The sequence below is a fragment of the Ranitomeya variabilis genome, chromosome 7, assembly GCF_051348905.1.
Source record: "Ranitomeya variabilis isolate aRanVar5 chromosome 7, aRanVar5.hap1, whole genome shotgun sequence".
Classification (NCBI taxonomy): Eukaryota; Metazoa; Chordata; class Amphibia; order Anura; family Dendrobatidae; genus Ranitomeya; species Ranitomeya variabilis.
The window spans coordinates 180631872-180654111 of record NC_135238.1 but is presented as its reverse complement, the minus strand read 5'-3'; the positions used below and the strand labels follow the sequence as shown (position 1 = coordinate 180654111).

At 47.8% G+C, this 22240-nt stretch overlaps 1 protein-coding gene across 3 annotated transcripts in view; it reads right to left on the bottom strand.

The window, feature by feature from the left end:
• The window catches only part of MCM3AP (minichromosome maintenance complex component 3 associated protein), a 146749-nt gene that overhangs the window by 58641 nt on the left and 65868 nt on the right, over positions 1–22240 (bottom strand). For all 3 annotated transcript variants that reach the window (XM_077272422.1, XM_077272420.1, XM_077272421.1), the window contains exons 6-9: positions 20699–20861; positions 20448–20608; positions 20142–20359; positions 7157–7211 (exon numbers count right to left, since the gene is read on the bottom strand). In XM_077272422.1, the coding sequence (XP_077128537.1) occupies positions 7157–7211; positions 20142–20359; positions 20448–20608; positions 20699–20861 (597 nt within the window). The remainder of the gene's footprint in view (positions 1–7156; positions 7212–20141; positions 20360–20447; positions 20609–20698; positions 20862–22240) is intronic.

The following is a 22240-nucleotide window of genomic DNA, read 5'->3' as shown; positions in this document are numbered from 1 at the left end:
GAATGTGACGCACGCAGACCACTCCATCAAAGCCTGCATTTCAAAATGTCACTACCTCCCTTCCGAGCCCCGACTTGTGCCCAAACCGTGGTTTACCCCCACATATGGGGTATCAGTGTACTCAGGACAAACTGGGCAACAACTATTGGCGTCCAATTTCTCCTGTTACCCTTGTGAAAATAAAAAATTGCTTGCTAAAACATCATTTTTAAGGAAAGAAAAATGATTTTTTATTTTCACGGCTCTGCGTTATAAACTTCTGTGAAGCACTTGGGGATTCAAAGTGCTCACCACACATCTAGATTAGTTCCTTGGGAGGTCTAGTTTCCAAAATGGGGTCACTTGTGGGGGAGCTCCAATGTTTAGGCACACAGGGGCTCTCCAAACGCGACATGGTGTCCGCTAATGATTGGAGCTAATCTTCCATTCAAAAACTCAAATGGCGTGCCTTCCCTTCCAAGCCCTGCCGTGCGCCCAAACAGTGGTTTACCCCCACATATGGGGTATCATCGTACTCAGGACAAACTGGACAACAACATTTGGGGTCCAATTTCTCCTGTTACCCTTGGGAAAATAAAAAATTCTGGGCTAAAAATCATTTTTGAGGAAAGAAAAATTATTTTTTATTTTCACGGCTCTGCGTTATAAACTTCTGTGAAGCACTTGGGGGTTCAAAGTGCTCACCACACATCTAGATTAGTTTCTTGGGAGGTCTAGTTTCCAAAATGGGGTCACTTGTGGGGGAGCTCCAATGTTTAGGCACACAGTAGCTCTCCAAACGCGACATGGTGTCCGCTAACGATTGGAGCTAATTTTCCATTCAAAAAGTCAAATGGAGCTCCTTCCCTTCCGAGCCTTGCTGTGCACCCAAACAGTGGTTTACCCCCACATGAGGCATCGGCGTACTCAGGAGAAATTGCCCAACAAATTTTAGGATCCATTTTATCCTGTTGCCCATGTGAAAATGAAAGAATTGAGGCTAAAAGAAATTTTGTGTGAAAAAAAAGTACTTTTTCATTTTTGCGGATCAATTTGTGAAGCACCTGAGGGTTTAAAGTGCTCACTATGCATCTAGATAAGTTCCTTGGGGGGTCTAGTTTCCAAAATGGGGTCACTTGTGGAGGAGCTCCAATGTTTAGGCACACAGGGGCTTTCCAAACGCGACATGGTGTCCGCTAACGATGGAGCTAATTTTTCATTCAAAAAGTCAAATGGCGCTCCTTCCCTTCCGAGCCCTGCCGTGCGCCCAAACAGTGGTTTACCCCCACATATGAGGTATCAGCGTACTCAGGACAAATTGGACAACAAGGTTTGTGGTCCAGTTTCTCCTTTTACCCTTGGGAAAATAAAAAAATTGTTGCTAAAAGATCATTTTTGTGACTAAAAAGTTAAATGTTCATTTTTTACTTCCATGTTGCTTCTGCTGCTGTGAAACACCTGAAGGGTTAATAAACTTCTTGAATGTGGTTTTGAGCACCTTGAGGGGTGCAGTTTTTAGAATGGTGTAACTTTTGGGTATTTTCAGCCATATAGAACCCTCAAAATGACTTCAAATGTGAGGTGGTCCCTAAAAAAAATGGTTTTGTAAATTTTGTTGTAAAAATGAGAAATCACTGGTCAAATTTTAACCCTTATAACTTCCTAGCAAAAAAAAAATTTGTTTCCAAAATTGTGCTGATGTAAAGTAGACATGTGGGAAACGTTATTTATTAACTATTTTGTGTCACATAACTCTCTGGTTTAACAGAATAAAAATTCAAAATGTGAAAATTGCGAAATTTTCAAAATTTTCGCCAAATTTCCGTTTTTTTCACAAATAAACTCAGAAATTATCGACCTAAATTTACCACTAACATGAAGCCCAATATGTCACGAAAAAACAATCTCAGAATCGCTAGGATCCGTTGAAGCGTTCCTGAGTTATTACATCATAAAGTGACACTGGTCAGAACTGCAAAAAACGGCAAGGTCATTAAAGGCCAAAATAGGCTGGGTCATGAAGGGGTTAAGTAATGTAAACTAAAGGTAGAAATAAAGGATCCTAAACAGAAAAAAATACCCCAGAGAGATACTTTTCATCCTGCATTTAAACTCACTTTTTTCTTCTTGCTAGTCTAAAATTAGGGTTTTTAAACATTAGCGAGCACACAATTTGTATCACAGGCATGTATTACGAGGAGTGATGAGCGAATATACTCGTTACTCGAGATTTCCCGAGCACGCTCGGGTGTCCTCCAAGTATTTTTTAGTACAGCAGCATTTACACCAGGCAAAAAAAATATTTTTTTTGCATATTTTTGGCAAGTGACCCATCCTCTAAGGAATGCATGTAAACAACTTTGAATAAAATCTTATGACACCCCTTTAATACAGAGCTTCTACATTCTGCATGAAGATAAGCTAGTGACGGCAGTTGCACAGATATATCAGCGTAAAGTAAAGGTAATAAAGGCCATGCTAAACCAATAAGGATACTTTCAGGAATAACCCATTATTCGCTTAATTGGTAACACAGGTAACCATGGGGTGTAATGCTGCTGTCACTAGGAGGCTGACACTAGGCAAAAAAGAAAAAAAGTTAGCTCCTCCTCAGCAGGGTACACCCACTGACTGGCACAAAGCATATCAAATATAGCTTAGTGTCAGCAGGAGACAGACCTGAATCTGATCCCAGATCCAATTTCTTCCTTAGATCACCTTGTCGTGTGTTATTATCTTTTCCCTTTGTTTTTCAGATTCTTCTCTTCAGGGTAATAGGGTGCAATTTCTCACCCTGACTTACCAACTAAGCAAATGAGAGAACAGTGTGATGCCATCCACATCTTACCCTCTCTGGTCTGCGAGGCAGGACCTAACCCCCTGACACATCTAGAGAGTGTCTCAGGGTGGTTCGTGGCAGAAGGTCATTGCCTGTCCCCAACCCCAGCCCTCTCTTCGGAGTGGTGCCAGGAGGAAGACCATTGTCACTCTTCAGTGACCCCACCCCCCCTCGGTTGACACAGTCTTCTGCACCATCTGGGACCATAACGATATGGAAAGGAGGACTCCTATTCCAGTGAACCCCCTCCTCATCTGGGGGCTCCTGATGCTGTCCTATGGACTGATAAGAGTTAGTCAGGACCCTAGTCCTCTTTTCTCCACAGTCCATCATTCAAGGTGGTGGATGTAATTAAGACTTAAGAAAGCCCAGCTCTCCAAATCTCCCCAGCACACGCTTTTCGGCGTGCCGCTGTCTAGCTTAAATTTAACTCCTGGCTTGTTGGGCCTCCACTTCACCGGAACAGGCCCCTCTCGTGCGCACCATCCAATCAGCACGCGAGGGCTCCCGTGTGCACTTTTACTCCTCCTATGGAAGCGCTTGTTGTGGTTTCACTGAGAGGGCTTTCAGTGTGCCTTTTTCTAGCCCTGCCCCCTTCTCCTTCACTCTGTTTCTGTCTCCAGCCACAGTTCACAACTACGCTCTCTCAGGATCTGTCTTCTTCAGGCACAGAGACCTGTTAAGATGGAGAATTTTCTTCCAGGACTGGGTGGGCTCCTTCTATGCTGTTTTTTACCTCTTAGACTAAGGGTACCGTCACACAGTGCCATTTTAATCGCTACGACGGTACGATTCGTGACGTTCTAGCAATATCCATACGATATCGCAGTGTCTGACACGCAGCAACAATCAGGGACCCTGCTGAGAATCGTACGTCGTAGCAGATCGTTTGGAACTTTCTTTCGTCGCTTGATCACCCGCTGACATCGCTGGATCGTTGTGTGTGACAGCGATCCAGCGATGTGTTCGCTTGTAACCAGGGTAAACATCGGGTAACTAAGCGCAGGGCCGCGCTTAGTAACCCGATGTTTACCCTGGTTACCAGCGTAAACGTAAAAAAAACAAACAGTACATACTCACATTCCGGTGTCTGTCCTCCGGCGTCTCAGCTTCTCTGCACTGTGAGCGCCGGCCAGCCAGAAAGCGAGCACAGCGGTGACGTCTGACGTCACCGCTCTGCTTTCCGGCTGGCGCTTACACAGTGGAGAGAAGCAGAACGCCAGAGGACAGACACCGGAATGTAAGTATGTACTGTTTGTTTTTTTTACGATTACGCTGGTAACCAGGGTAAACATCGGGTTACTAAGCGCGGCCCTGCGCTTAGTTACCCGATGTTTACCCTGGTTACCCGGGGACTTCGGCATCGCTCCAGCGCCGTGATTGCACAGTGTGACCGCAGTCTACGACGCTGGAGCGATAATCATACGATCGCTGCGACGTCACGGATCGTGCCGTCGTAGCGATCAAACTTGCACTGTGTGACAGTACCCTTAGGCCTCCTCAGCAGTCCTCCCTCAGCACCAGGCTACTACTTATGCAGAGACCCAGGAAGTCTTGCACCCGCCCCTTCCCCACTATCATTCACTACGCCCATTATCATTCACTAAGCAAAAAGAAGTGGCTCACAGGTCAGGCCTCGGTCTTCTGACCCAACCCAGGCATCGTCGATTATGGAGAGCCACGTGTACCGGATGAGAAGACAGCCATTAGTAACCACCGGCTAAAAGATAGAATTTTCTTCTCTCCCATGCAGACATTTCTTCATGTCCCATCTTTCAAAGGCCCTAGCCCAAGTTCATGGATTCTTACAGGCCATCTCCGCTCTTCTCCACGCTGGGGTCATTGTACCCGTTCCCTCTTAAAAACGTTTCTCATGTTTCTATTCCAACCTCTTCGTGGTCCAAAAGAAGGATGGCTCAACTCCACCCGATCCTGGATCACAAACTACTAAACCGGCGGGTGTGCCTCCATCATTTCAGGATGGAATTCCTCCACTCTGTCATTGCCTCTATTGAACCAGAGGAATTCCTCTGTTCTGTCGACATCCAATATGCCAATCTCCACCAGTTTACAGCTCTCACTTTTGGACTGGCCTCTGCTTCCAGAGTGTTTACGAATCTCATAGTAGTCATCAGGGCCATTCTTCGCACTAAACGGATAGAAGGGCCCATCCTTCAGCGAATATTGCGAAAGTGTTCAGATCACCCTAAACACTTATAGGTTGGGTAGTCAACATGACAAAGTCATCTATGATCTAGATCCAGCAGCTAGTTTTCCTAGGCATGCTGTTCGGTACCTCCCGCACCAGAGTCCTTCTCCCAGAGATGCTCTTGGCACTCGGCCTGGGAATTCACTCCATCAAGACGCCCATCTTCACGTGCTCTTTGACTTTGCAGGACAGTACTAGTGAAAAGGATTGCCGCAATGGAAGCCGTCCCTTTGCACAGTTTCATACAAGTCCACTCTAATTGGCTCTCTTGTCAGCTTTGGTCAAAAGGATCTCTTCCCTGGATTGCCCCATACTTCTGCCTCTCTGAGTGAGGCGGTCATTGGCATGGTGGAGTATATCCTCCTCCATTCGGCATGGGAGATCATTCCTCCACTAACAGGTTGTCACAACGAACACCAGTCTCCTCGGATGGGGGGCGGTCTTCCTTAGACACACAGTCCAGGGTCACTGGAACTCTCGGGAAACCTCTCTTCCAATTAATCTCCTCAAGATCAGAGCCATCTACATCCAACTACTCCACTGGCAGGACCTTCTAGCGGGCTGACCAGCTCGCATTCAATCAGACAATACCATGGCTGTGGCATACATAAGCCACCAGGACAGGATATGCAGCGAGGCCTTCATGTTAGAGGTCTCATAGATTTGGTAGTGGGTCGAGCAGCACATGTCAGCACTGCAGTATCAGCGGTGCACATTTCAGGCATGAACAACTAGGCCACCAACTTCATAAGTTTTCAGGGCCTCTCCTCCGGCGAGTAATCCCTCATCCCCTCTATATTTGAACAGTTCTGTCGGAGGTAGGGCACTCCCGATGTTGATGTGACGGAATCACAAAATCCCTTGTTTTGTGGCCAGGTTTTGCTACCGCGTGGCGTTCGGTTACTAAGCCCTGGTCATTCCATGCTTTCAGTTTCAACTTCCGTACCCTTTTCCACCTCCTCCTCTAATTCCCAGACTCATCAAGAATATCAAGGCAGAAGGAGTTTAAGTCACTCTAGAGGCTCCAGACTGGCCCAGAAGAGCATGATACGCAGGCTTAGTCAACCTACTCAAATCTGTACCCTAGAAACTCCTGGACCGACCAGCCCTACTCTCGCAAGGTTCCATCATCCACCATAATTCTTGGTCTCAATTTAATAGAATGGCTGTTGAAGCTGCAGTCCTGAGAGAGGCAGGCTTCCCATCTCAGGTCACACAGACCATGGATTAAGGTGAAGAAACCCTCGTCCTCACGCATTTATCATCAGACCTAGAAGGCCTTCTTTCACTGGTGTGAAGACAGCCACACAGCTCCCATTGTCTTTTTCCCTTCCATCCATCCTGGAGTTGTTACAATCAGGGCTAGAGTACAGTTTGTATCTTAGTACCTTAAAGGGTCAGGTCTATACTCTTTCAAATGTTTCAACGGTATTTTGCCTCTCGTCCCCATGTCAAGATCTTCCTTCAGGAAGTTTCTCGCCTAGCGTCACCGTATCATCCTCTTGTGGATGAGTGGCACCTTAAGCAAGTTTTGAACGTTCTTCGGGGACCCTCCTACAAACACATTCAGGAAATTGCGTCTTCCCTTCTCTCCGGGAAAGTTGAATTCTTTGTTGCGATCACTTCCATGAGAGGGTCTCAGAATTAGCAGCTCTTTCTTGCAGCTCTCCTTTCCTCATCCTCCACAAGGACAAGACGGTACTGCGACCAGTTCCTTCATTTCTTCCAATTGTAGTCTCTCTGTTCCATATCAACAAGGATATTGTCCTTATTCAATCTGCCCGTCCTTTGGAAAGGTCTTTCCACAAGCTGGACCTACTTAGAGCCATACGCTTCTACCTCTCAAGGACAGCATCCTTCTGACGTTCGACTGCCTTGTTTGTCATTCCTGGGAGTTGTCGTACAGTACTCCCTGCCTCCAAGTCTGCTATTGTCTGCTGGATCTGTTGGGCTATACTGGAGGCTTATCGAGTTAAAGATAGACGACCACCACCGGGAATGAGAGGTCACTCCACCCATGCGATGGGGACTTCCTAGGCCGTTCGCCACCAGGTCTCTGCAAGCCAGATTTGCAAATCCGCTATCTGGTAATCCATTCATACATTCGCAAAATTCTACAGGGTACATACCTACACCTCGGCTGATGCTGGTCTAGGTAGAAATTTGTGCAAGCGGCGAGTTGTTCTGTTGATACAGAAAAAAAGTTAAAGAAAATCTAAACTAAAATCTATAGATCAAGGAAAATCTAGATGTAATAACACATATAAATAATCTAATGGTATAGGCCCTGCCACTAGAAGGCCATTACTAGGTATAAAAAAAAAGTGCTGGCTCTGCATGATGGGCTATACACTCTCCTCAGACACTAGGAAGCTTATTTTTGTTCAAAAAGCATTAGGAGAGGAAAGCATCAAAGAAATCTAGCAACCAGGAACCAACATGGCCTGAACCCAGGAAAGAGGACAATTCCCATGGGTAACTAAAATTGACAATGGAAAAATAGAAACAAAAAAAAATTGTGTGGGATTTGTGTCCTCCAATGTTTTTAAAGGGGATATCTGGGACTTTAAATAAAACAAAAAAAAAAACATGTGTTTGCTAACAGAACAACTAACTGTCTGTTGTACCTTGCACCGGTCATTGCCAGAGATTCAGATACTCCCTATCAACAGAACCAGAACTGCTCCATCCTGCATGTCCACATGGATAGTCCTTCTCTGAACCCTGCTTATACAGGTATTATACAGATGATCAGGTTTTAAATACATCAGATAGGGATTCTATACATTAGTTAGGGCTGCTCTATAAGGGTATACCTTGACGATTTGGTGGAGCAGCTTAGTATACATTTTTTTGCAAAAAAACGTATCAACTAAATACCCTGTTTTCTTTACATCTTTTGACTAGCACTTGCTGATTACTGTGATTTTTTTTTTTACAACAGAGTATTTTTGACCTCACTGTGCTCTTTTGTGTCTTCCCTATCAACAGAGCAGCAGCTTCTCTTCCTGTAGATAGGGCGGGACTAGTTGTGTCCTGCAGATTGACAGCCGGCTTCCCCCAATTAGGCATAGAAGTCTGCTGTCAATCAGCACGACACCACTAGTCTCTCCCTGTGAACAGGAAGAGAAGCTGCTGCTCTGTTGACAGGGAGTATCTGAATCTCTGTCAGAAGCGATCAATGACTGACACCTCTAAAAAAAAATTTGAGGAAAACAAAAGGCACGTAGTTGTTATGTCCAAGATATCCCCTTGTAGGATAAAGGAATTTTACATGAAATATAAAAATAAGATTTTCTTATAAATAGCACTGGAGGGCACAGCACCATGGGACATCCTATAGCAGTCCCATAGGATGGGCAATACAAAACAACTGACCATGTGGATTAACAAGTGCAGGGTGACTCGCAGCATCTTAAAGCCCAAGGTCATGATGAGAACCTAGAAAGAACTGTGTGAAGGTGCAAATTGCATCCTAGGTGGCAGCATTGCCGACCTAGGGAATGGAAGCCCAGAAGCCTGACCACTAGAGATGAGCAAATTAATTTATGGGACCCTGATTGTTGCCATGCAGGAACCCTGCAAAACTGCCTCCTACCTGCCTGCATCCCGACTGCTCTTTTGATTAGCTGGCCTGGCATTGTTGTTGCGGCATGATGTACACACGATGCGACACAAGGCCGCCTAATCAGAAGAGTAGCTGAGGATGGAGTCAGAGGTGTTTTGCAGGGCTCTTGTCCAAAAGTCACAGAATACGAACCTGGGCACTGTACCAGAAACCTGTGATTTTATTAGCACATATCTACTGACCACTCTTGTCAGATGAGAGAAATGTGAAAGGAAGCAGCCCCACCCATGGAGCTGTAAGGTTCCCAAATCACAGTCCAAAACCACTAGAATAAATCTTTGACATAGGCAGGACCCGAAAAATGACGAAAGGAGAGTCAGAACTATGGAGGGTTTCTGTAATGGATAGGAAAATACTAGAAGCCATGATAAAACCAAACGATGCAAGGAACGCTCGTGAAACTGAGAGGAGAAGGGGCCAAGGATCAAAGGATAATGTACTGAACATAGCGAATGGAAGAATGAGAGCAGTGACCCATCCTGTCCTGATGGAAAAAAATGAAGATAGATCTAGAGAGAGGGCAGCTAAAAGAGATGCGGGAATAGTGGTGATGATCAACAGATGATCTTCCTGGAAATTAGTGTGTGAAAAACACAGCATAAGAGATGGAAAGAAAATTTCTTAACACAATCAGAAAAGGAGTTCCAGACTACACAAGTAGCCTGGCACAAAGCGACAATCCCCTGAGCAAGTCTAGAAGAGCTTGCAGGTGGTCTAGAGCTCTGAAAGAGGGTGTAAAGAGCATAAACATCTCCTACAAAAAAAAGGAGGCTAAGGCCTTGTCTTCTCCAGCTCACTTCAAAGCCAAGATATTGAGAGTGAAACATTTTAAGAAATCAAAACCTGGTTTCTTCTACGAAGGAAAGTAAGAATTTTAAGTGCATAAAACCTTTACAAACTGAAGTTTAGGTGCCTAAAATTCAGAATCTCCAGACTCACAACCAAGCCAAAAATCCTAGGAAGGATGAAAAGGAGATTTTTGTGTACTCACGGAAAAATCTCTTTCTCTTAGCCTCTAATTGGGGGACACAGGACCATGGGTGTTATGCTGCTGTCCACTAGGAGGCAACACTATGCATAATCTGAAAAAGATGAACCGTGGCTCCTCTGCAGTATACACCCCTGGACGGTGTCAGCCTTCTCCAGTTTTGTGCAAAAAGCATTAGGAAAAACTTAACATGAATAACATAACCATGCCTATAAGAAGGCCACTATGTACGAGCTCAAAGAACAATTTGAGAACTCAACAGTAATAACAGCCCGTAAAGGGCAACAGGGTGGGAGCTGTGTCCCCCAATTAGAGGCTAAGAGAAAGAGATTTTACGGTGAGTACACAAAAATCTCCTTTACCCTGTCGCCTCAATGGGGGACACAGGACCATGGGACTTCCTGTTGTGAATTCCGTTCTCGGGCTCCCTCCTGTGGTCATGAATGGTACTTGGTTGAGTTCTGTTCGTGGGCTCCCTCTGGTGGCTTTGAATGATACTGCTGGCCTTTAGCTGGGCTCACAGCTGCCTCGTTTTCTGCTATGCTCGTTGTCTATTTAACTCCACCTAGGTCTTTACGTGTTGCCAGCTGTCATTGTATTCAGTATTGGTTCAGATCTCTCTGGTACTTCCCGTGTGACCTGTCTCCTCCTGGAGAAGCTAAGTTCATGCTAGTTCATTTTTGCTCATTGTTTTTGGAAACATGTTTCTCAGTTTATGATGAGTTCAGTCCAGCTTGCTTATATGCTATTTCCTTGCTAGCTGGAAGCTCTAGGGTGCAGAGTTGCGCCCCTCACATCGTGAGTCGGTGTGAGGGTCTTTTTGTATTCTCTGCGTGGATATTTTTGTAGTATTTTATACTGACCGCACAGTTCCCTTGCTATCTTCTGTCTATTTAGTTATTAGTGGGCCTCATTTGCTATAACCTGTTTTCATTCCTATGTTTGTATTTTCCTCTTAACTCTCCGTTATTATTTGTGGGGGGCTGCCTTACTTTGGGGAAATTTCTCTGAGGCAAGTGAGGCTTTGTTTCTCTCTAGGGGTAGCTAGCTCTCAGGCTGTGAAGAGGCGTCTAGGGAGAGTTAGGAAACGCTCCACAGCTGCCTATAGTGTGTGTGATAGGATCAGGGTTGCGGTCAGTAAAGCTCCCACATCCCCAGAGCTTGTCCTATATTTCTGGTTAACCTACCAGGTCATTCCAAGTGTTCCTAACCACCAGGTCCATAACAACTTCCCAAAGCAGTCCCTGGGTGGGAAGCAATGAATGAATATTGTGCAGACAGGCCCCTAAACTTGGGGCACCGCCGCCTGCAGAACCCGTCTACCCAGGCTCGCGTCCACTGAGAACTCGGTAAGAACTCTGTCATGGTTCTCAATGGCAAGAGAACGTAGTAAAGCATACAAAAGGACTAGCAATTGGAAGATGGTAACTGGAGCTGACCGTGAGCTAAACCTACCGCAACAACTAACAGTGGCCGGGTAGCGTGCCTACGTTTTATCCCTAGACGCCCAGCGCCAGCCGGAGAACTGACTGACCCTAGCAGAGGAAAATACAGACCTGGCTTACCTCTAGAGAAATTTCCCCAAAAGGCAGACAGTAGCCCCCACATATATTGTCTGTGATTTCAGAGGAAATTGACATACGAAGTATGAAGATAGGTTTAGCAAATTGAGGTCCGCTTACTAGATAGTAGGAAGACAGAAAAGGGAACTTCACGGTCAGCTGAAAACCCTTTCAAAATACCATCCTGAAATTACTTTAAGACTCTAACATCAACTCATGACACCAGAGTGGCAATTTCAGCTCACAAGAGCTTCCAGTCTCAGAAATATACTATCACAGAGAACTGGAACAAAAATGCAAAACAAACATAGGACTACAAGTCCAACTTAGCTGATAGTAGTCTAGGCGCAGGAACATGGAACAGAAAGGCTTCTGGTTACATTGTTGGCCGGCATAGAAATGACTGAGGAGCAAGGCTAAATAGACAACTCCCACATCCTGATGGAAACAGGTGAACAGAGGAGATGAAGCACACAAGTTCAGTACCACCAGTGACCACCGGGGGAGCCCAGAAACCAAATTCACAACAGAACTCTGTGTTTAGTAAACGTGAGTAGGCTAATCCAAGTGGCCACCTTACACACTTGTTGTGCCGAAGCCTGGTGCCGAATGGCCCAGGAGGCCCCTACCGCCTGTGCAGAGTGTGCCGTAATACCAGCTGGAAGAGGAGAATTCTTAAGGCGGTAGGCATCTTGTATGGTGGATTTGATCCACCTGGCAAAAGTAGCTTTGGAAGATGGCAGACCCTTGCGGCCGCCTTAGAAGGAAAAGAGAATCAGACTTCCGGAAGGGCGCAGTCCTAGACACATATATACGCAATGCCCTGACAAGGTCAAGCGTATGCAGAGCCTTCTCCACTCTATGAACCGGGACGGGACAAAGGGAAGGCAGAGAAATTTCCTCATTGAGGTGGAAGTTGGACACAACCTTCGGAAGGAAGGATGGGACCGTACGGAGGACTACCTTGTCCTGGTGAAAAGCCAGAAAAGGCAGTCTGCAGGAGAGTGCGGTCCGTTCAGACACCCTGCGTAGCGAGGTGACTGCCACCAGGAAAACCACCTTCTGGGATAAAAGGCGGAGCGGGACCTCCTTAAGGGGTTCAAAGGGTGGTTCCTGCAATGCTGTCAGGACCAGGTTGAGGTCCCTCGTTTCTAGTGGTCGTCTGTAGGGGGGAAACAATCGGGAAACCCCCTGAAGGAATGTCCTTACTTGCGGCTTGGTAGCAATGCGCCTTTGAAAAAGCACTGAGAGGGCTGACACCTGGCTCTTAAGCGAGCCCAGGGACAGCCTGGCCTCAAGACCCGATTGGAGAAAACCAAGCAGTTTGGGGAGGGAATAAGGGAATAAGGTCTGGCCACGAGATTCGCACCAGATAAAAAAAGCTTTCCAGGTATGGTAATAAATCTTGGCAGAGGCTGGCTTCCGTGACCTGATCATGGTCCTATTGATGTCCGGCGAGAGCCCTGCCTGGGTTAGAACCCAGGTTTCAAGGGCCACGCCGTCAAATTGAGGGCCCCTGAGTTCTGGTGGTAGAACGAGCCATGTGATAAAAGGTCCGGGCTGTCGGGGAGGCGCCAGGGGGCGTCTGCTGTAAGTTGTACGATGTCGGCGTACCATTTACATCTGGGCCAGTCCGGCGCGATTAGGATGGTTGGAACTCCCTCTTGCTTGATCTTCCTCACCACTCTGGATATCAGGGGGAGAGGTGGAAAAATGTACAGAAACTGGAACTGGGTCCAGTCCTGAACCAGAGCGTCTGCTCCGAGCGACCGTGGATCGTGTTTTCTGGCCATGAAGTTGGAGACCTTGGCATTGAAGTGGGATGCCATTAGGTCCACATCCGGGGTCCCCCAGCCATGGCAGATCTGGCGAAAAATTTCAGGATGGAGAGACCACTGTCCCGAGTCTATTCCTTGTTGGCTGAGGAAGTCTGCATCCCAGTTGTCCACACCCGGAATGTGGACCGCCGAGAGAACCGACCCTGTGTCCTCCACCCAGTGGAGGATGTGTGTCACTTCTCGCATCGCCTGGGTACTGCGGGTCCCCCCCTTGGTGATTCACATATGCCACAGCCGTGGCATTGTCCGACTGTATTCTGATGTGAGAGGCTGCCAGTAAGTGATGGAAGGCCCTCAATGCCAGGAGGATGGCATGAATTTCCAGGATGTTGATGGGCATGGTCGCTTCCACTGGGGACCACTTGCCCTGTGGTGTAGGTGCACCGCACCCCAACCCGTCAGGCTCGCATCGGTGGTCAGAACCTACCATTGACCTGTGAGAAAGGATTTCCGCTTTGCTAGCAAGGTTGGCTTGAGCCACCAATGCAGGGACCTCCTGGTTGACAACGTTAGCCGGAACTCCCTGTCGAGAGAGAAAGTTCTTGCCCCAGGACTTGTGGATGACTAGTTGGAGAGGACTGAGGTGGAACTGGGCAAATGGGACCGCATCTATTGCTGCCCCCATCCTGCCGAGGACTCTCATGGCAAACCGGAGAGATCAAGGGGGTTTGCAGAGGAGGGTGCGAGCACTAGACCCCTGGAGGTGTTGAATAGCATTCCCAGGAAGGTCAGAGACTGACTCGGGGTTGGTGATGACTTTTGTAGGTTGACTAACCAGCCCATGCGACTCAGAGTGTCGATTGTGATTGAGACGCTGAGCTCGCAGTCCTTGAAGGTGGGAGCCTTGATGAGTAGATCGTCCAGGTATGGAACGACTACTATGCCTCTGGAATGCAGAATGTCCATGGTGGCTTCCATGACCTTGGTAAACACTCTGGGAGCCGTGGCTAGTCCAAACGAGAGAGCCACGAACTGGTAGTGGTTCTGGTCGATTGCGAACCTGAGAAATCTCTGATGGGCGGGTGCAATAGGCATATGCAGGTATGCGTTTTGTATGTCTATGGAGGCGAGATAGTCTCCCTTCTCTATGGATGCAATGATGGACCGAAGGGACTCCATGTAGAAGTGACGGACCCGTGCATATTTGTTGAGCTGTTTTAGGTCCAGTATGGGCCGTACGCTGCCTCCTTTCTTGGGAACTACGAATAGATTGGAGTAGAAACCTCGGAAGCGCTCGGCCGTGGGGACCGGTACGATGACTCCTGCTTGAAAAAGCGAAGAGACCGCTTGGTGGAAGGCACGAGCCTTGGCTGGTGGTTTTGGGGGGACAGAGGAAGAATCGGTCCGGTGGGTTGGAGGTGAACTATCTTGTATCTGGAAGACACTAGTTCCCTGACCCACCTGTCTTCTGTAATAGGCAGCCAGACTTGATGAAAGAGCAAAAGTCGGCCGCCTACGAGTGTGGTGTCTTCCGGAGTCCATGAGTCATGATGAGGAGAAATTCTGAGATTTTCCTCCTCTGGGCTTAGGCTGGCCTGCTTTTGCCTGCCAGGTCTTATCCGACCTTTGCGTCGATCGTGAGTTGTCCCTGCGTGGGGAACGGTTACGATTTTGTGCTGGACGTAAGACGGACCAGCCCGAGGAATTCCGAAAGGATCGGAATCGAGTTTGGTTACGCTTCTTGCAAGTGCGTTTAGGTTTCAGTAGGGGAAGAGAGGTACTCTTACCCCCGGTGGCGTTGGATATCATCGTGTCCAACTGTTCACCGAAAAGTCGCCCACCGAGGTAGGGGAGGTGCCTGAGGGACTTCTTTGAGGCTGCGTCCGCTTTCCAATCCCGCAGCCAGAGGATACGCCGAATTGTGATGGCGTTTGATGCTATCCCCGCTACACCCCTTGCTGAATCCAGAGCTGCATGAAGCATGTAATCTGCTACAACTGCTATTTGAACCGCTTGGTCCGACAGCTCAGGAGCGGATGCTTGGAGACGAGCTTGTAAATTTTTTGGCCTTGGCAGCCCAAACTGAAGTGAACGCAGGAGCCAGGGATGCCCCTGCAGCCTCGAATATTGAGCGAGCCATGCGTTCTACCTGCCGGTCTGCTGCGTCCCAGAGGGTTGAGCTATCTGGCAGTGAAAGGAGGGTCTGTGCTGCTAGTCTAGAGACTGGGGGTCCACTTTGTGTGGATCTGTCCATTCCTTGGTGTCCTTCTGTGGGAAAGGGTACCTTGCCTCCAGATATTTGCGATTAGCGAATTTTTTCTCAGGCTGTGAGAGCTGCTTTTTAAGGATCGTCTTAAACTCTGGGTGGTTAGAGAAAACCTTAGGTGGCTTCAGAGGTCCTTCAAAGGAAATCTTATGTTCTGGGGCCTCTGGTGGCGGATTAGAAATGTCCAGCACCCGATGGATGGAAGAAATTATGTCCTCAACTAGCGCTGTATTGCTAGGAGGGATTGGGATCAGGGACGCCTCCGTTTCTCTGTCTTAGTCAGAGTCGCAGATGCCTTCCGAATCATGTGTATCACTGAGGCATCCCCTGCTGGGTGAGCTGGGGTGGAGGCCTTCTCTGGTCGGGGATTGCGGAGATCTGCATTGTCTGCCCCTGGAAGGGGACGGTCTGGATGACCTGGAACTACGGTGTCTCTCCCTAGAAGGGGATGACCGTGTGCTATGGGATGACGCAGATGGACTTGACCTATGGGTCCGCTTAAGTCCTGACGTAGACGTGGGTGTGCCAGGGTCGTTCTGTTCCCGAGTCATGCTCTCCCTTTGCTGGTTAGCGGTCACAGCCGAGGCATGACTCTGTAGAGCCTGAAGCAATGTGGAGTTTAGGTTATCTATAGACTGTGTCATGGATTGCGACATCTGAGTGACCCATTCCGGCGTGGCATTAGGCACCGAAGCATTGGCAGGGGCTTCTTGGGGCTTTGACACAGTAGTCTAGATGCAGTCCTGGCAGTGCGGGTATGTGCTGCCACTGGGGAGAGCGGTCCTGCAGGCTGTGCAGAATGCATAATAGCAGTCCTGCCTGGTTCTCTTGGACCTTGAGCTCGTCATAGTACACAGAGTGCAGAAGGGCTCGCTTTGCAGAGGACCCTACAGGGGTGCAGAGGAACCTGTAGGGGGGGTCTCATAGGAATATGGATTCACAGCCGAGTAAAAAACACAGCTGTGATCTTACTCCACCAGTTTGCCCCTAGGTCCAGCGTCGAAGATCCACAGTCCTGTGCCCCCTGGAGACTGGCTGGCCTGGTCCTGCTGACCGGGAGATGCAGGGTTAATTCTTGTCCCGCAGCAGAAATGGCCGCCGAGAAGAGGAAGGGGGAGAAGGGGGTGGAGAGCTGAAAAAGGGCGGCAGAGCTGTGTAAAAAACGCACCTTTTCTGTCTCGATCCGCCACCTCTATGACACTGTAAAATGTCAGATTTGTCATCCGGGGGGCGGAGAGGAGGCGGCGGCTTCAGCTAGGCCAAAGCCGCGGCCTAAATTAGATGCCTGATGCCCAGAAAGGCTCCAGGCCGGCGCGGAGGTAGGATCTGAACCGGACCCCCCCGGATTTAAATGCAGGATAGCGGTGGGGCTATAAGCGGAAGGGGGGCCTGGTGGGGGGAGTCCCCCTGAGGCACTATAGAGGTGGTGCTGCCGCAGAGACAGGGGCGCAGGAAGCCCTGTGTCTCTCTATTGTGCCATGCCTGCCTGCACTCCCCCCGGCCCCGACAGGAGCCCGCAGCTGGGCTGGGGTCCATGCCTGGATGCAGCCGCAGTGTGCTGGCCCATTGCTGGGAGCTGCAGAGTGCTGCCTGTACAGGTCCTACCTGAGGCGTCTCAACCTAGTGCCCCCAGAGGGGGATTAGGGAGGGTAGTGCTGTCACCATCAGGGGCCTTTATCCTTGCCTCGACCTCAACCCAGAAACCAAAAGGAATTGGGGAAGGACGGGGGGTCTCGACTTCGAACCAGCACCCGAGGGACTGGGGAAGGAGCGACATGGGGATAGCCATCTCGATTTCAACCGGGCACCCCGTAATAGGGGGCCGAGGAAGGAGCCATGCCGGGAGTCTCGCAGGAGACCCACTTTTCTTCATCTGTAATCCCGTCAGAAAAAAACAGTAAAAAAATTTTTTAGGTGTGCCTGCTATGCGACACTAAGCAAAAACTGGAGGAGGCTGACGCCGTCCAGGGGTGTATACTGCAGAGGAAGAGCCACGGTTAATCTTTTTTAGATTTTGCATAGTGTCGCCTCCTAGTGGACAGCAGCAAAACACCCATGGTCCTGAGTCCCCCAATGAGGCGACAGAGTAATATGGGGTCCTGGGAAGCCAGTTCAGGCACACTAGAAGAGGTCAAGGAGAGACAGTGAACCAGGTCAGAATACTAGGCTTGATGAGGCTATTCCTGAGCACTATGGATAAGTGGAATTAGATATGCATTGGCCAGCTGGAGAACAAGAATTGGGGTTTTAAGGAAAAGACAGAGGAGACAGAACTCTCCACAATGGATGACCAGTGCGTTCACAATGAAGACAAGGATGTCCAGAGAACTGGCAGAGAAGCAGGGATAGAGCCAGGACAAGAAGAGACTTGAGTCAGGAGTCTTCTTACAAAAACAGAAGTGGTGTAATGTCTCCAGATGGGACCAGTCCCCCTGGATCAAGAGATTCTCAGATGAAACAATATACGCCCAGTTGTGAAGTGCGAAAACAACGAACTTGGAGCCGTCTCTTTTTGGATAACCTCTAAGGCTACCAACATAAAAGAGGCGTTCCCAGTAACCTCCCTGATGTAACAGTAAAGTACTGTTGTTCAGTATACGGTGGGTACCTGAGCTGGGTTACCCTGAGGTAGAAGGGAACCAGAGGGAGAGCGCTACAAAAAAGTGCTCACAGTGAGAGAGGACAATGCTCCCCCAACATATGGATGGGCAAACCGACGCGTTTCAGCAAGCAGCTGAAAGCACACTTTCCCTGAGAAATCTGAGATTTTGTCCAATGCCCAGCCAAAGAAAAAAAAAAAGTTACCGTACCTCCTATGAGAGAAGGTTAAGAAAAGGTCTTGGATAATTGGTTCAAGATATGAGACAAACGTATCAGCGAAAAGCAATCTAGTTATTTTTCTGGCCATCAGGCATGTAGACCTGAGTGAATCCTCGGAGACATCTTTAGGTCAGAAGTCAGTGAATGGAGAGGTACAGAAGGTCCTACTGCAAGGAGCTGCAGTAGTCAGGCCATGGTGCTCCTGACTAGACTGGACCGTAGAAACCTTGCTGAACCAAGTGGAAGTAACAACAGGAATCCCTCACCATAAAGATCATATTGGAGACAGCATCAAAGCAACTTATATAGTGTGTCACTGAGGGACCCAACTTCAGATAGAGGCAAGATGGTGGCTCTAGAGGACTACTGAGGTACCAAATTACTGAGAAGAAAGACATCATCAGACCCTTTGGAGGACTGCATGTGCCTAACTAATTTCTTTTATTTTTGCTATAGGCACCACAACAAGAGAGGGCTTGGCTAACCACATTGTAAATGATTTTAACTGTGAGAGCAAACAAAAGAGGTTGCTTGCAAGGGCAAGAGGGATCATAGAGAACAAATTATGGAAAAAGGAGGTGATGGACTAATGATACTCACCTGTCCAACATCTTCGGCTGCCCACAGGGTCACTCCCTACCTGACCTCATAAATTTAGTGGGGTCACGTGAACTCCGCAGAAGCTGCTATGGGAGATGAGCGTCAAGCAAAAAACAGCACCCTCTAGTTCATGCTGAGGACTCCCTGCACGTTCGAAAATTGTGGGCTTCATTCATACCACTTGCAAAGAAGAAAAAAAGGAAAAATACAAAGACAAAAAAAGCAGCAAGCACAATGCAGGCCATGTCTGCCTCCTACGGACACTAGGCTAAAACGGAGGTGCCTAGTTTTATAGAAAACCTGTCAGAGCGAACACTTTTTTTGTTCTGCCTAGTGTCAGCCTTCTAGTGGCATGTGCAGTGTCCCCAATGCTATTAATGGGATACACCAACTTGTTAACGCAGACTGAGAAGCCGGAAACAAAATTTAAAGGGCCACTGTCACCCCCTCCAGCCGTTATAAACTAAAAGAGCCACCTTGTGCAGCAGTAATGCTGCAGTCTAACAAGGTGGCTCTTTTAGTTTTTGCTTCAGCTATTCCCTCAATAAAGCGTTTTAAAATTTGCCCTAAATACCTGTCTTTGTACCTGGAGGCGGTCCGAAGCCTCCTCTGTGAAGCTCCCAACTGCCGTCACTCATCTCTTCTGGGGCTATGGTCGCCGCCCCCTTCGCGCTGTTTTTCTTAAATCCGGCGCCTGCGCTGTGCGTGCCTGCCTGGGACAGGCGCAGTCTTCATTTTCCGTCATAGGTCAGATGCCGGCTGCCTGACTGCGCCTGTGCAGGCAGTGCGGCCACCCTGTTGCTTAATCCCCGCCCCGCACTGTGTTATTCATTATGCACAGTGCGGGGCTGGGGTTCCTGGACATGCGCACTGCGCTGTTAAGATGCTCCCCCGCCTTCCAGCGTTGTTATTTGCGGCTGCTTCATTCCAAACGCTGGAAAGGAAACCTGTATATTACGGCAACGCTGGCGGGGGACCGGGGGAGCGTCTGAACAGCGCAGTGCGCATGTCCAGGAACCCCAGCCCCGCACTGTGCATAATGAATAACACAGTGCGGGGCGGGGATTCAGCAACAGGGTGGCCGCACTGCCCGCACAGGCGCAGTCAGGCACCCTGCATCTGACCTATGACGGACAATGAAGACTGCACCTGTCCCAGGCAGGCACGCACAGCGCAGGCGCCGGATTTAAGAAAAACAGCGCGAAGGGGGCGGCGACCATAGCTACAGAAGAGATGAGTGACGGCAGTTGGGAGCTTCACAGAGGAGGCTTCGGACCGCCTCCAGGTACAAAGACAGGTATTTAGGGCAAATTTTAAAACGCTTTATTGAGGGAATGACTGAAGCAAAAACTAAAAGAGCCACCTTGTTAGACTGCAGCATTACTGCTGCACAAGGTGGCTCTTTTAGTTTATAACGGCTTGAGGGGGTGACAGTGGCCCTTTAATTTATTCTAAAGTTCTTTTTTACTTACCTGTTGGTATTCCTGGTTCATAAATGCTACAACTTCCAGTATATTTATTCTGGGCATCAAAGCTGCAAACCGGCATACGCAGAGAAAACTGTGGGAGTGGAGCTCCATTCACAACTTCCCCTACAGACTTTTGCCTCTTAGAACTGATATATGAGCTCCTCTTTGGATGAAAAGGAATCAATGGCTCAACAAATGCAGCGCGATTCAGCTCTACAGAACTTTCAGGAGGAAAAAAAAAAACACAGTAAGTATTAAAGACAATTAATACTGTACATTCCAAAGATTGCCACTCTAAGGTCCACTTACCCTTCACTGACACATAAGCCATATGATGTAAGAAAATCTGTTGCTTCCTCGGTATCATGGAAAAAGAGAAGACGAACCATGTTTTCTAGAGGAAATAAGGTGGGTCTCTGATAGCTGATTGTGTAAGCTACATTCAAGGCACGCAAAGCATCTCTTCGTACCTGCGAGAGACACAGGGTAAGGCATTAAACTGCACCAAGAAATTAAATAAAAATGCAAAGCCTTGATCAAATCCAGAAAACATCTACTACCTGTGGGAAATAGCAATGTAGTATGCAACTGCTAAGGTAAGATGCAGAACGGACAAGCTTGAAGAACCGGACAAAGTTGGTGCTATTTAGTGCAGCAAACACTTGGATGGCATACTTTACTTCTTCTGTGTTACGAACAGACTCCGGAAACTGTTGCACTTCTCTGAATAGAATAAAATAAAATAAATGTATTCACTTGGGGCACTGTCACAGTATTTCTAAATAAGATGTGTTCCACAAGCAAGAATAGTCAAAATAAATAAATAAATAAAAGGTAAAACAAGGTAATCATTTTTGGAACATGATTTCCAATGAGCTTTAACTTTCACTCCACCACGTTTTTCTAAGGACCACCACTGTGGCTCCAGCCAGCGCTTTCCTGCAAGCCACAGCTATGGCGCCCCCATCCAGTGCATTATAATAAGCAACAGACATTGTTCAGTTTCACACATCGCAATGAGCCTTAGCATCACTGTGTGGCCCCAAGGGCTATGCTCTACCCATTGTATTCCTATAGATTACAGCTATCTGCATGAAAACAGCCAATGCTGGCAAATCCGCAATCCCCATACATTAGGCTGATGGATCTTTTGCCCTGATCTACAGGTCGAGCCAGGATTGTGATCCAAATACTGTCCGTGTTTGGCGGAAGTGTTAAACCTTACAGTGACATCTGAAAACTTTTTTAAAACCCCAAATGCAACTTCCCCATAATAACAGTGACTGCCGCACACCCTTACAACCCCTACCCCTTCTATAAACAACGAAGACAGCTGCAGACCCATGAAAACCCCTCAATAATGGCAGTGACACCGGTTCCCTGTATAAGCAGAAGAGGTTTTCCTCTTGCATAAATAGGAGCTAGCCGAATTACCTTTCATTTCAAATTTCAGCCAGATGGCTAGTTCACAGGCTGGGTGGTAACCCAGACCGCCCATAGTGCAGAAGTCTCCTGTGTAATAATACACATGCGACTTATTTTCCATTTAAAGGAGTTGTCTTATTCGATACCTATAATTCCTAATAAACATCCATTTACACTGTGTTCCAAATTATTATGCACAAAGAGTTTAGGAGTGATAAGGTTAGAATTTTTTTGTTTGTCATTTAAACTCATTGATGGTGATTTGTGTCAGGGCTCTTTATATCACTGAAAGCAATTGCAGATACCTGTGCAAATTAGTTTGGCAGGTGTGTCCAAATAAAGGCAGGACTATTTAAGAAGGCTGTTCCACATTATTAAGCAGCCTACATTTTATGCCAAAATGGGAAAGAAAAAGGATGTGTCGGCTGCTGAGAAGCAACAAATTGTGGAGTATTTAGGTCAAGGCATGACTACAATCAACATTGCCAAGACACTTCATAGTGATCATCGCACAATCAAGAAGTATGTAGCGGATTCCCAGCACACACGTGTGCGTGCTGATAAGGAAAAATTGAGGACTCTTTCCAACAGGCAATTGCGTAAGGTTAAAAGAGCAGCTGCAAAAATGCCTTGTCATAGCAGCAGACAAGTTTTTGAAGCTGCTGGTGCCTCCAACG